Source organism: Typopeltis vanoorti, chromosome 23 (assembly GCF_054136105.1).
Source record: "Typopeltis vanoorti isolate ZY-2024b chromosome 23, IOZ_Tvanoo_1.0, whole genome shotgun sequence".
NCBI classification, from domain to species: Eukaryota; Metazoa; Arthropoda; class Arachnida; order Uropygi; family Thelyphonidae; genus Typopeltis; species Typopeltis vanoorti.
Window position 1 is genome coordinate 35,510,618 of NC_143571.1, and position 15,847 is coordinate 35,526,464.

General features: G+C 36.6%; 1 protein-coding gene across 1 annotated transcript in view; it reads right to left on the minus strand.

Annotated features, from left to right (window-relative positions):
* The window catches only part of LOC150093777 (N-chimaerin-like), a 274,033-nt gene that overhangs the window by 203,774 nt on the left and 54,412 nt on the right, over nt 1-15,847 (minus strand). Inside the window, exon 3 of the mRNA XM_090412511.1 lies at nt 6,804-6,859. Coding sequence (XP_090268637.1) covers nt 6,804-6,859 — 56 coding nt within the window. The remainder of the gene's footprint in view (nt 1-6,803; nt 6,860-15,847) is intronic.

Genomic DNA, 15,847 nt, shown 5'->3' on the forward strand with positions numbered 1-15,847 from the left:
CTTGACCAAAGACTAGAGGCTGCAGATATGAGAGTTCTGAGAAAGATTAGAGGAGTGAACAGATGGCATCAATGACAATATCATATTAAAAATGAGGATATTAGGAAAGAACTTGACATTGTCAGCATCCAATAATGCATTAGCAGATCTAATCTTAAGTGGTCTAATAATAATGGCAAATATCTGTTGGATTTCTGCTCAGGACATGGACTGGTTATTACTAACACCATGTTCCAACATAAAAATGTGCACAAATTCACATGGAGAGAAGAGGCTAGGAATAAGAAAAGTCTCATTGACTATGTTATTGTTGATAGTGATGTTTTCTCCCTGGTGCAGGACACCAGAGTGTACAGAGGATTTGAAATTGGAAGTGATCACTATTTAGTCTTGAGCAGGATAAAATTGAATTTCATATTGAAAAGAATAACATGTAAGAAAGTTTTAAAGCGAATAAAAGTTGAGCAGCTCTCAGATGTAAACTGTAGACTAAAATACAGAAAGATTATTGAAATGAAAATGAAAGAGTTTGAGAACAGGAATCAAACCTTGGAGATTCAGTGGCAAACTCTGAAGGAAACATTGATTGATTCTGCCAGAGAGGCATGTGGTGAGGTTGTGTGCAAGGATAAAAAAATCAGAACTCCCTGGTGGACACAGGAAGTTAAAGAGGCAGTGAAGGAAAAGAAGAAAGCATATCAAACGTTCCTGGCAAATAAGTCAGCTTTTACTCTTACAGAATACAGAGACAAATGTAAGAAAGCTAAACAGTGTGTAAAACTAGCTAAACAAAAGTCATGGGAGGACTTTGGCAAGAATATAGAAAATAAATATCAAGAAGGTGGCAAAATATTCTGGAGGTTGTTGAAGAAGCTTAGGAATGGAGGAAAGAGTGCTGTAAAAGGAATTAGAGATGATAAAGGTGAAATGAAAACAGGAGAAAAAGATATCCTTGAAGTATGGAGTAATTACTTTGAAAAACTGCTAAATGAAACAAGCAGTGATGACAGCACAGTGATAAAAAACACTGACCAGGCATGCAGTCAGGAAAACATATCCATACTTGAAGTAGAAAAAGCCATCAAAGGCTTGAAATGTGGAAAGGCAGCAGGAGTAGATGATATTCGACCAGAAATGCTGAAGTATGGTGGTATAAGAGTCTTACAGTGGCTGCACTGCATAGTTCAGAAAGCCTGGACAGAGGGACGAATTCCCGATGATTGGAGTAGAGCTCTCATAGTACCCATATATAAAAAGGGAAATAAAACAGAATGTGAGAATTACAGAGGTATTTCCCTACTGAGTGTTCCTGGCAAGATCTATGCAAGTATACTTGAGAAACGGTTGAGAAGAATTGTGGAAGAAAAGCTTGGTGAAGAACAAGCTGGATTCAGGCCAAATAGAGGCTGTCAGGATCAGATCTTCACTTTACGACAAATAGTCGAGAAAGCATGGGAATATAACAAAGATCTGTATTTAAGTTTTGTCGATTTGGAAAAGGCATATGACAAGGTGCCAAGAGAGAAGCTATTCAATACGCTGCAGTTATATGGTGTCAATGGGGCATTATATCAAGCAATACTTAGTCTTTATTTGAGTTGTGAGTCAGCAGTTAGAATTGAAGGAAGTACAGGAAGATGGTTTAATGTTAAATCTGGTGCGAGACAAGGATGTACATTATCCCCTCTGTTATTCATTATCTATATGGATCACATTATCAAGGAATGTGGTATTAAACCTGATATCAAAATTGGAGATGTTAATGTCAGCTCTTTGCTTTATGCGGATGATGTTATACTTCTAAATAAATCCGCTACAAGTCTGCAAGATTCTCTGACTAAATTGAATAGCTGTTGTAATAGATATGGTATGACGGTCAGCAATAAAAAGACAAAGACAATGAAAATAGGCAGAATCATTGAAAATGTCAACTGTGTTGTGAATGGAGAACCTGTGGAACAAGTAAAACATTTCAGCTACTTAGGCACAATTTTCACTGAAGATGGTAAACTAAATATAGAAATAGACAACAGAATCAGCAAAGCTGGTATCGTGGGAAGTCAACTGAATAAATTCATATGGAATAAGAAAGAAATTAGTCGGAACACTAAATTAGCTCTATACAAGACTGTGTTCAAACCAATTTTAACTTATGGATCTGAGAGCTGGGTCAGAAGTAAAACACTTGACCAAAGACTAGAGACCGCAGATGTGAGAGTCCTGAGAAAGATTAGAGGCGTGAACAGATGGCATCAATGGCAATATCATATTAAAAATGAGGATATTAGGAAAGAACTTGACATTGTCAGCATCCAGGAATGCGTTAGCAGAGCTAATCTCAGATGGTATGGTCACTTAAATAGAATGGGAGAGGAAAGATTAGCAAAACAAATGTTCTCTGCCAGGTTGGCAGGAAAACGACCCAGAGGAAGACCAAGATATAGGTGGATTGATACGGTACAAAGTGCCTTAGACGATAGAAATATAAGATCTGATAATGTTGGAGTCTTGACAAGTAACAGACTGATTTGGAGGAAAATTGTAGATAGGAAGTTAGTAATGATGTAATTTTTTCATGTAGTACTGTCATATCCTGTACACCCCTTGAGGGTACATGGCAGGAATTTGATGATGATGATGATCTTAAGTGGTATGGTCAGTTAAACAGAATGGGTGAGGAAAGATTAGCAAAACAAGTGTTCACTGCACAGGTTGGCAGGAAAACGACCCAGAGGAAGACCAAGATATAGGTGGATCGATACGGTACAAAGTGCCTTAGACGATAGAAATATAAGATCTGATAATGTTGGAGTCTTGACAAGTAACAGACTGATTTGGAGGAAAATTGTAGATAGGAAGTTAGTAATGATGAAAATTTTTCATGTAGTACCATCATATCCTGTACACCCCTTGAGGGTACAGGATATGATGATGTGGCAGGAATTTGATGATGATGATATAGCAAAGAATTGCAAATACAACTCGGAGGTAATTACAAAGGCGAATAGAACCCTGATATGTAAATAGAAAAAAGTCATTCTGCCTCTTTACAAGGACTTGATAAGACCTCACTTAAAGTACTGTGGTGCAGGTCTGGTATACTGGTTTCTATGGTGATTCTGATAAAGTATATATATATATATATATATATAGAGAGAGAGAGAGAGTGTGTGTGTGTGTGTGTGTGTGTGTGTGTGTGTGTGTGTGTGTGTGTGTGTGTGTGTGTGTGTGCGTGCGTGCGTGCAAAGGACAGTGTGTTAAAAATGATATCAGGATTGTGGAATACTGATTATAAAGAAAGATTGAATTTGTAGGCAGCAGACAGGAGAAAGAAAGATGATATATTGAGACTTACAAACTTCTGAAAGGGACATATAGGCTATCAGTAGATGGAATTTTTCATTTTAGTGGAGAATTGGGAAAAGATGAGAGGGTATCCTTGAAAGTTGAAAATGAATGCTGTCAACAAGGGGGTGAGAGCTAGAGTTTTCTCTCACTGAGTGGCACACCATTGAAATGGATTGTCATTTCAATAATTTCTCAATATATCACAAGGTGATATATTGAGACTTACAAACTTCTGAAAGGGACATACAGGCTATCAGTAGATGGAATTTTTCATTTTAGTGGAGAATTGGAAAAAGATGAGAGGGTATCCTTGAAAGTTGAAAATGAATGCTGTCAACAAGGGGGTGAGAGCTAGAGTTTTCTCTCACTGAGTGGCACACCATTGAAATGGATTGCCATTTCAATAATTTCAACATTCCATTGAATGTTGAGTATGTGCAAGTAGTGTGAATGAATTCAAGAACAGGTATGACAGCTGGTGCAATACTATGTGACCTTTCTCAATGAGTTCCTGACTCTCTGGAGGTCTCTCTTAATAATAATAAGAGTTTAATGAGCTGAGTCAACAACCACTCTTTTGACCCTTGTTATATTTTCTTCAGAGCTGTAGTAGAAATATTATTATGTGAAAATATAAAGTTCACACCATGATTGTGTTTTTTCAATGCGGCACAATACCAAGGTGACTTACAGCAAAGGTAGGGCAAGCTTATATGCAATCACTATCCCTTTTGTTGTAGTACTGTTAACTTACCTTGTCTGGTTAAAAAATGGATATTTTTTATTTTTTTTCTGTTAAAAAAAAATTCTGATTTTTTTTTACTAAATTATTAGCATTAATTGAAAAAAGGTTGAAAGTTTTTTTATTAGGTTATCCTATAAATTAAACATGCCAAGAAATTATATTCTTGGTTTCATCCTTTTATCCAAGTGTAAGCAAAAAAAAAAAGTTTGTGCGTGAAGTCACTTCACGACTGGGCTACTTGTATATAGAAGCCAATGACCCCCACATCAATTGCCTTAGTATTCCACAATGCAATCTACATATCCTTGTGGAAATGTATAATGCTATGCATTATGGGAAGGGCCACTACCCAGACCGGTTATGACCTTTATTGAGATCTCGTCAGTGGAAGCCAGACCCAGAAGTGATACTAAAGTTGAAGTAATGCAGAAGTCATATTTCCATATACAAGTAACCAAAAGGTGGCTACTTTTGGCTACTTATATATGGAAAGATGAACTCAGATCTTCAAACTATATCCCAGTGGGGCAAGGACAATCTTGTAAACTTCAATGCCACCAAAACTCAGTCCTATCTAATCTCTTGCAAGAAAGAGCTTGCATCCCTCTCCCTTACCTTCTGTAATACTGAGTTATCCAAACACAATCAGATTTTTCTTCTTGCACTGACCTGCACCTCCGATCTTTCCTGGCACAACTATAACTTCTGCAACTGCCGAAAAACTTGGTGTGGTTTTTGCACGAGACTACTTCACACCTTCACAAATGCTACCTCTATACAAAGCCCAAATCTACCCAGCCTTGGAATATTGCTCCCATATTTAGGGTGGTGCACCAAAATCCTCTTTAAGATTACTTGATTCTATCAAGCAGAGAGCAATCTGGCTTAATGATCCATTTCTCACATACCCACTTCAATCCCTCTCATTCGGTTTCTGCCTTGCTCCTATTTTACAGATACTTTCATGGACAGTGCTCTGCAGAATTGGCAATTATTATTTCTTCCCTCTCCTCCAAAATCATTAAAACAAGAGCCACTGCTAACCAACACCCTTTTGAAGTCCATCTTGAAACTCACCAAACCAAATTCACTGCCTCTTCTTTCATTCCATCTACTTCTGCCCTTTGAAACAGTCTCTCCCACTTTGCCTTCCCCAAAGATTACAACCCTCAACTGTTCAAGCAAAATGTGAACAGATTCTTCCATGTGGGGTTGTCCTGCTGTATCTTCGTTATTCCATACCCATTTCCTGTGTATCTGAATAAATAATGAAGAGTAACAATCAACATTCAGTCTTTTTTTATTTTATTTTACAGCCATAAAGACCTGATACTGTGCTGAGCAGAAAATTTTTACATAACCTCCTTTTAAAGTGCCATGAGAGCATGGCACTTTAAAAGTGACATCACCTTCATATTGCTTTGAGTCTATCTATCTATCTATCCCATATAATTTTGGGTTTCTGCCACCAGGTGATGCTAGTAAAGCAATCGCTGCAACCAGTCACTGCTTTCCCATATGTTTGAAAATAGGAAGGATGCCTATCTCATTTCTAACAAGGCCCACCAGCCAGCCAAGATCATGTAACCTAACTGGACCAGTCCAACAGCAGTTGATAAACTAATTAGAATACAGGAAAGGAAAACCAACAGTGTAAATCATGACTTAGAACCAGCAATTTTTTTAAAAGAAAATTTCAGCCTGCACGAGAGCATCTCAGTCATTATGCAGCCACACAGCTTAGAGAGAACATTAGTAATGATAAAAAGATATGACACCAAAAAGTCTCCCTGAAGAACTTCAGTGAAAATAGGAAAGCTTTCAGTCATTGCTCCATTAGCCATTACCCTTTCACAGTAATTTTAGTAGGTTCTGCTATTGCTTTGATTATTTTCAAAGCAATGCATTAATAACTGAGAATTTTGAACATTCTTTGTCTACTGAAATCAGTTATTAAATTTATTCCAAAATATGGTATCATGATAATGTAACCATTTCTCTTTTCATTTTCTCTTTCATCAGTGTCACATATGAAATATTCCCACAGTACAGAAGGGCTGTAGATGCAGATAAATTATGGTAACTGAGATTGAGTTTTTCAAGTAGCGAAATACTGAGGAAACTTGCAACACTGGTAACACAAACTTGTATGCTAAATTTATTAGAAAGAACTCTTTCTTTCTTTCTTTATAGAAATGATAATGTTAACTTAACAGTAACTATTAAAAGTTTATCCAATTTATAATCATATGATAATAAATATATGGTAATAAACTGTTTTGTTTGTCAATAAACATTTCATACTTTTCCTCACTTTAATTTCAAATGCAGGGACTCCTGAGTCTTGCTACATACAGACTGAACAGTAGGTCAGAAGCCCTAGTTTATTCTCTGCATTCCTTAAAGATGATGTGAAGGTTTCCTTCCAGTTATCTAGCTTTGACCCTTAAGCGATCCCAATTATATTATTCAAATTTAAGAATAAGTATAATGGAAACATAACCTGAATATCAGAAATATGCAATTTTATATCTTCAGAATAACATACCAAACAAAGATATCTCTCCTCTCCATTTTGATTAATACTCTTAACAAAAAAAAAAAAAGTATGCATAAATACAGAAAACAATGATAAAAAAGCAATGGATTTTGTTATAATCTGTCAACAATCTGGTATAAGTAAAATGTATTTAAAAATATAAATCAATACCTGTCTACAGCAAGGAATACACCTAGGGGAAGGAGCACATTGTTGCAGTTGGTACACTGAAATATCAAAGCAGTGAAGAGATTATCTACAAAAATTCAACTTGATTTTAACAAAATAATTTTATTTATTTAACTTTATAAATTATTTCAAATATTACTGATGAAAATGTTTATTAATTTAAACCTTATTTGAAATCCATTAACAAAACATTAATATCTAGTTATTTATTTTGTTTTCTGAACATGAAGTTCAAGTTACTCCAACTTCATTCTACACAACTTTTATTATTATTTATATGATGTTACATCCTCATAAGAAGAATGTGAAATTTTCAGTTATCATGATGTAACAAGAGAAGAAATAAAAACCCTGTATAGATAACGAAGCAAGCAAGCTTGTTCCTAAGCAGATATCGTTAAGAGCCTTTGAAAGTAACGAATACAAAAAAAAAGGGAAAGAAAAACATGCTTGCATCCAAGTGAAAAATATAGCTGAAATTGTTTGTTGAACTAAATAAAATAAAAATAAAAACAAAAAAGAAGGGAAATTTATTACAGTTGTGATATGATAAAATAAGGTTAAGTAAAGCAAAGAAGATTGGTCATAGGATTTAGTATGTGAGAGGCTAGTTTTTACAATTGAAATAAGAGATTAAAGACTCGAGTTAATTCTTAGAAAATTTTGGAAAGGGGATTAATTTAGTATAGATGACATAGTGGTTAGCTTAAACAAAAACCAAAGCTCAATGTCATAATTCCCGAATTGAGACTTTGTCACGTGTCAGTCACATGCACATGGACCACATGATGTTTTGGCAGAAAAACGCCACTCTATTGGTCAGTGAAATCGACTCCAGTAAGGGGGGGAAGAAAAGAAGTTGAAGAAGGTGCCGGTAGGGGTCATCGCATAAAAGGGTTAGGAACCCCCCCCACACACACACAGGGCTTTTATCCTCAGAGTTTTCTTCACGAGTCTTCGTATAGGTCTCTCGCGGTTTTCCTGAGTGACGGGTTAGGAGACACAATAGGAAAGAAAGTGTGCGGGATTTCGATTCCGTGTTCCTATTGTAAGAAATGAGGGATGCCGTTTAGTTAAAAAGAGAGAAGATAACATCAGTGTGTTTCATCGTCCAGTGATCGTAATGAGAGAAAGAAAATTCTATAAAGAAGTCAGTGCCCACGTGGTGAATTTCACAGCCATAGAATAGATGATCCTATGTATGTCCTTGATTGAAGAATGTAAGGTAAAGATCGTGAAAGCCCATCTTAGTGCCAAAAGAACTTAGGAGTGATAAGTTATAGAAGAGTTTGTCCTAGGAAGGTAAAATATCGGAAAAAGGTAGAGACCAGTGTAGAGGACCCAAGTCAAAAGGTACTGTAAAATCTCGTGTCAATTCAAATCATATGTAACTGTAGTCATTGTTCAATTACTGAACAGTTGAAAGGATTAATGAGAATTATACTAGGACTTTAGTACATGTCAAACTAGAATAAAAATGAGTTTGTTACTATTAATTAATACGTATTCATGTGCCTAGAGATTTATGCATGTACATTGTATTTTAATTAAGAGAGTTTTAAAGGTTAAAGGTGTGTATTAGCTCAGCGAAAGGATAATTTTAATCCACATTGTCTTAGCGAGAAAATTAGAATAACTGATTATATATGTCCTAGAAAACACAGAATTATAGCGTGATCAAACCAGTAAGGGGTTAGACAAAGGATCAACTAGTTCTAGGATTATACATGTTTGTATGTATAGAATCTGTTATGGCGATATGATCACAATTCTCATGTAGGATCTTAACCTAATAATTATGTTTAGCTAGTGAAAATTTGTATTACATATTCTTAGTATTGAATTGAGTTTTATTTGATAAAGAATGAATTGTACCATGCTTAAGAGTTCAATAAACTTTTGTTCATTGAAAATACAGTTGTCTGAGATTGCCGCACCACTTGTAACAACGTACAAATCTAATCACGTGGGGGGGGGGGATTTGTTAAGTTACGAGATAAAGGTTATGATTGCATATTAATTTCACACGCAGACATATTTGGCAATTGCTCCTTTTGAATTTTATATCTTAAACTAAATGTCCTGAAAGGCGCAGTATAAAATAAATATTTAGGGACATTAAGGGGAGAAGAGGCTTGAATATTTGTATTCGGGTGATATCTCGTATATAAATAAGATTTGGACAAAGACAAGTAAAGTTTCACATGTAAGGATAGTTGAAAGCCTAATAATCGTAAATTGGGACACACAATGAGTACTCCATGGAGTCAAAAGACTCAATGCAGGAGACCAACACTATCCATTAACACAATACCTATCATACTTACTTAGTCTAGTCATAAATACTTGAACAGCACAATAAACCTTTAATCTGTCAGTAAATCATTTACAGCTTTCAGCACATACAAACTACATATATAACATGCATATAACAGCACTCAATGTTTAAAATGTCTCCCTTTTTGCCTTCATGCATGTGCAAAATCTGTGGGGCCACATATCGATAGTGGCACGCATAACATCCAATAAAAACACTGCCACTGCTTGCTCCAAATCCACCTTCAGGCTGGCCAAGCTGGAGTGTTGTTTCTTGGGCTACTCTCTCAAGCTCTGACCAACCACAATTTGAAGTCCAATGGATTCAGATTGGGACTTCCAGATGACGATATGTAGTCAGGCACGTGTGCAGGGACTGAGTCCAGTTGGAAGCCCCACTGCCTACCATAAGGTGTTCTTCGAAGCCATACCACAACTTCCAGCACAGTTTTGATAAACTATGACAGAGGTTTTCATCCCTTTCTTGCAGAAATGCAACATGGATACCCTCTGATGCATCAGCCACCTCAACACACAGAATCCTGGGCAAATACCTGATCGTTTTCATGGTTAAATGACTCTTCTAAAAATCTTCTCTTAGTACATGTGACATCGCTATCTGAAAAATATTCATCTCTTGCAACATCACTTTCTGCGTTCTTTGCAGCGCTCACAAGCTTTTGCCTTCTAATGTGGCATTGTCGACCTGTTCTTTGGTGGTCAGATATGTCTTCTGTATTGTTATAATGGTTAATAATCTGATACACAAACATCTTACTGATCAGAAGTGTTTTTAGTGTGTTGAAAATAACAAGTGGCTGCATTCCAGCCTTGTGAAGTGCTATTACAGCTACACAGTCCTTATAATCTCCCCACTGCATGTTAATTCATATGGCTAGACAATTCTCTCTCTCTCTACTGATAAACATGCAAATATTGGTTGCATAACACTAATAACAGGACTGGGCTCGTGCAATTCTGTGGGAATGCAGAAGTTGCAGCAGTATTTATGGCAAGACTGTATTCACTGTTGGGGTGCTCACAACCACCTCTGGCAATCCATTCCACTCATTCACCATTCTCCAAGTAAAGAAACTAGTCTGCATATGCTTGCTAACCACACTTTTAGACAACTTCAAAGTATGATCCCTTGCTTTCACCCTACTCCCCCACTTTAGTAACTTAAGTTTCTATCATATCCCCTTCCTGTCAGCTAAACTCTGCAATCCACACACCTTCAGTCTGCCCTCATAAGATAAATTGAAGGTACGTGGATCACCAAGCTTGGTCATTATTCTCTGTATCCTCTCCACTACTTCCCAGTCCCCTAGAAATGCAGATCAAATCTGTGCACAGTAGTCAACATGTGGCCAAATCATATTCTTAGAAAGAGGGATAATAATTTTCCTATCTTTACTTGTCAATGAGTTCTTCCACATCCAAGTAATCCTCTGAGCTATTTTGCCAATATGTCCTTTGAATTTCAAATCTCTCTCTATCCTCAGCCCCAAATCCCTAGCCTCATCAATTTCCTATAATCTAGTACCACCAATATGATGTGAAGCATTCAAAAGTGCATTACCTTGCATTTTACAACATTAAATTGACAACCATTGTCCTTTGTCCAAGCTGTCAATTTATTTAAATCATCTTACAAAATATCTATATCACCTTTATCAACTATTGCCCTCTCCAGTTTTGCATCATCAGCAAACAAACAAATATCCCTCTAATAGGCAAGCTTAGGTGTTTAATGTTATTCATAATTTATTTTAATGGTATTAACAACAACAAATAAACTATTATGAATAAGGTTTGACACCTAAGCTTGTCTATTAGATTGATGATTCTCCATGGAAATGATATTGTATATAAAGCATAACAGTTCAGTAAGTAAAACTGAAATGGGTCAGAAAACTGAAAAGGTTAGCCTTCCTCAAATGATTCTGTGACAGCAATATTATTCCAGCTTTTCTCAGATTTAATGAAAAGTTTAATTTGGCAACGGCATATTGTATTTACTGAAAGGCAAGTTTAGTGCTCCTACAGTAACAAATTGCTAAGTTAAACAGATCTATTACCACTCTACATGAAGAACTATTTAATCTTTGAAATCCTGAACTGTTGACAGTCCTACATCACATCTCTGAAGTTTCATCAAAAAAAACCTCACAAAATTTAAAAAGCAGGCACTTGAAGAAATCTGATATCCTACAACAGCGCCAACATACTACGCTCCAACTGCAACTTCAATGAGATTGCATGGTCATATATTTATCAGCACAGGTGCTTACAGAAGAAGCTAAGAATGCTCTTAGTCTGAATAATAACTTTGCCGTTACACCCAAACATGTTCCAAAACTAGAAATCATGATGAATGTAGAATGGGGCATCTTTCACCCTCAATAGTGAAAGATGCCCCACAAGGCTAAACCACCAAAAAGTAATATACCACAGAATGAAATAGCGCTGCCTTAAAAACATTATATAAGAATAAAAATATTGTTATTATTAAAGCTGATAAGGGTAATGCAGCAGTTATCATGAATCAAGAGGATTACTAAAAAAAAAAAATAAAAAGCAAGATCTCCTATGTGACAATCCTACTTACCAAATTATATATCAAGATCCTACTATGTCTTAAAGGAAAAAAAAGTCTGCAAATTATTAAAAAGTGACTTCTTGGCCCAAAGAAATCAACAAAATAAAACCGGTTTGTGTTAAACCATCTCATATTTATGAGTACCTAAAATCCACAAATCCAACAAATCCCCTATGCCCTATTTGTTGATAGCACAGCCAGTCCTACTTATAAACTTGGCCAACAGTTAGCTAAGTCTCATGCACCCCCCCCCCTTTTACTGGCAACTCTTCTACATTTGTAAAAAAACAATTCAGTCCATTTCAAATCATTAGCTAAAAATCATATCCTTAAAAATTCAGACATAAGTTAGTTTTGATGCCCCTTCTTTATTTACTTTATTTATGTACCAGTAATAGACACTCCTACATAGTGAAGAATTTATGGAGACAAAAACACACGTGTTCGAATAATTACTTTACTTATAATTAACGGCCGACAAAAAAGTAAGATAAATCTAAATGCTTTGTTAATCATTTATCCTAGCCTGATCTTGGGTGAAAAAATAAAATAAAAATATTACTAAATAAAATATATACAAAAATATTTTTGTATAAAAATAATGGAAATACAGTTCAAGTGCCTGCTTTTTAAACAATTTCTATAGTCCTCTCGTATTAAGATTTTCTTGTGTTTGGGCTTGTTCTGGATACCATATGGGTTCACCAGATTCTTGGAATTATTAATCCATCATTCTTGTTTAGATTTGGATGATGTTTCAGCATTTTACTCAACTTTTTTGGCTTCTTTGAACTTTCTTTCAAATTCTGAGACATGTTTGAAGTGGGTCTGACAAGGTCTGTTTTACCATAGTGGAGGAATTTAATGTGCCGTTTATGTTCGTCTTTTCTTATTGGCATGGTATGTCTGTTTCCCCTATGTAGGGTAGGTTGCAGGTGCACTGAATGTTGTAAACCCCTAGATGGGCAAGGTATGGAAGAGAATCTTTGGAAGAGTTGAGTAAATTTCTTAATTTTACAGAAGGTTGCCTTAATATTGTATTTATGTACAATTCTATCTATTTTTTTTTCCTGATATGCCTCTAATGTATGGTATGGCTATGGCATTCTTTTAATGGTATTTTTTTTGTGAACAATCTTCATGAACTGTTTTTTTTTTTCATTATAGCCAATTGTTATAAACATTTGGTTAATAATTTTATATTTTTTGTTCAGCGCCTGCTCACCGGAGCAAATTGTAGGACTATTAGGGAATTGCTATTCATTTTTCTTTATTTTTGTGTAATAAAGCACAGCTCAGTGAATGATATTGAATAGTATTTAAAACCTGTATATAATTTTGAAAGCTGATTATGGTAGAATGAAAGGTTAAATAAAATTGAAAAGTGACAAAGCAAATGATGGATCTGCTAGACCTAAAAAAACAATGCATTATGGTAAGTAAAAGTATCGTACAATATGCTGGCCATTGGCCATTTCAAACGAGAAGCTGTCCTCAGAAAAAAAAAAAAACTTTGTCTGTGTGTGGAGGGATGACCATCTGCTTGAAACAGCCAGCACACCATAAGGACATGCTTTCACTTGCTATACAACATGAATTTTTGAGGTTTGTCTGTCATCTACTTTGGAAATGCCGATCGTCTGTATGTAAATCACTGAACTTGTGCTTTGCAGTCATCTATGATCCTCACCAGAATATTTGGATTTATGTAGCTCGATAGCTCTAATTTTAGTTGTAGATGCTGTTTTGGATGATTGTTAGATGTTTGTGGGCCTCATGGATTTGTTCTCTCAACATATCTTTTTCCATACAGGCATAAATACAGAACACTTTGGCTGAAGTAAACTCCCTTGTAAGCTTAATGCAGTTAGGTATCAAGCTGCTGTCTCCACATCGTTTAGAAAGGCTAGCTGATTAATTAACAAGGAAATGTATTTTTATCTTAATGTAGTGGCTGCATTGCATGTTGGTCAACTCTCCATGGATTATGACAATTCTTTAAATAAAAAATACAGAACACTTCATAAACAAAATTAGAAACATCACACTTATATTATATTATCTGTAGACTGGTCCCTCCCCTTTTTTCTTTCCTTCTTGCTCCCCCCCCCCAATGCTATTAGAGTATTCGAGGGCTAGGGGTGAATCTTTCCTATTTCATCTTATGTGGAAAGGGCCTCTGCAACACTACCACTTTCTTCTTGCAGTGACTTCACTCCAAAATGCTAATATGGTTGTGCCTTATAATGCATCTTATGCTGCATCGGCTGTTGCGCAGAATAATCAGAGCAGAGTTCAAGGCTTAGGCAGAGGCTCCTGTTCAAGAAGTATATTACAGTCTCCATCAAAAGTCAGTGATACTGTGAATGAGCAACACAGAAGGTATAAAATTAATTTTAGAAAGGAATTTTACATAGGCATAAGGAATGTCTAGGGTCTACAGATGGGTACTCTTCAGATTGTCTGTAAAAAGATGGATAGGTATAAAATTGGCATCCTTGGAATTACAGAGACTAGATGGAATGGGGAAGGTCACTTCAAAGACAGGATGGTAAGCTAGTTATTTACTCAGGTGGTGACTCAAAGCATCATGGGGATAGCTTTGATACTGAAGAAGCTCAGGCAAGAAGTCTTCTTGGCCATAACCCCATTAATGATAGGATACTCTCTATTAGACTTAAGGCTCAGCCTACCAATCTATCAATTGTGGTAGTTTATGCACCCCACATGGACAGGCCTGAAGAAGAGAGTGAGGAATTCTATGAAAACTTACAAACTGTTTTGGACTGCCTCCCAAGGAGAGATATACTGTACATCTTAGGGGACTTAAATGCAAAAGTGGAAAAGAGTATGAGAGTCAGGCCGGAGTGTGGCACGTTTGGTATGGGTGAACATAACACAAGCAATCTGGTGCCTTGACCTAACATTGATAGGTCAAGGCACCAGATTGAATACATCCTGGCTCTCCAGCGATGGAAGACAAGCATCTCTGATGTGCATACTTGTCTTGGAGCAGATTATGGTGCAGACCGTCAGCTGGTGAGGGCCAAAATAAGACTACTACTACTATGTTCACTGGACATCTGCAGATGCCATATGGTCACTCCGATGCTGGGTGATGTGCCACACCAGGCCTTGCCATGTAGTCCTGTTGTTTGCTTTTCTGGCAGCCTCAACTCTCTGAAGATCAGTCACTCCACACACGCCATCCATCCATCCAGCCTCTTTTTCCAGGAACTTTACCTTCTGTTACATAGAAAGGAAGGAAGTCCCCCTTTCTTCCTTTCTATGTGTCCAAAATATTTTAACTTTCTTCTGTCAACATCCTTAAAGAGCCTTACAGATCTACTGATCTTTTCTAATACCCATTCATTTGTACGCCTTTCAGTATATGATATCGTCAACAGCTTTCTGTAACACCACATCTCAAAACAGATATCCGTTTCTTATCTGAAAACTTTAGGTTCCAAGTGTCGCATCCATAAGTCGCTGTTAGAGAAACAACTGCATCTAAAATCCTCAACTTTGTTCCCATGGAGATATATCCATCCTTCCAGATTTTAGACAGGTCTCTGACTGTTGTTTTAGCCATTCCTAACCTTTTTCTGACGTCTTCTGAACAGCAATTCTTCACATTAATAATGGATCCCAGGTACTCAAACTTGCTGACTTCCTCAATTCTTTCTCCATTAAGGTACACTTGTTTCTCAAGAGCTTCTCTGTTTGTGTTTCCCCTGAGAACCATAATCTTTGTCTTGCTAGGATTGAGTTGAAGTCCTCTGTTATCACTGATCTCGTTAACCCTGTCAAGAATTAGCCCTAGTTCTTCCATCTCATTAGAAAGGAGAAATACCTTCCATCACAAGTTCTTCCATCACATTAGAAAGGAGAAAGCAGAATACCCCAGACTACTGATCAATCCACCTCTTATCCCAATTCCCGTCCTGAGCTCATCCAATGCCACACGCATGACGTCCCCTGCACACACACACACACTAAACAAGCAAGGAGAAAGCAAACATCCCTGCCCAACTCCTTTTCCAACTTGAAGCCAGTCAGTCAATCCAACACCTGTTATTACCATGGCCTCCTGCCCCTATACAAGCCA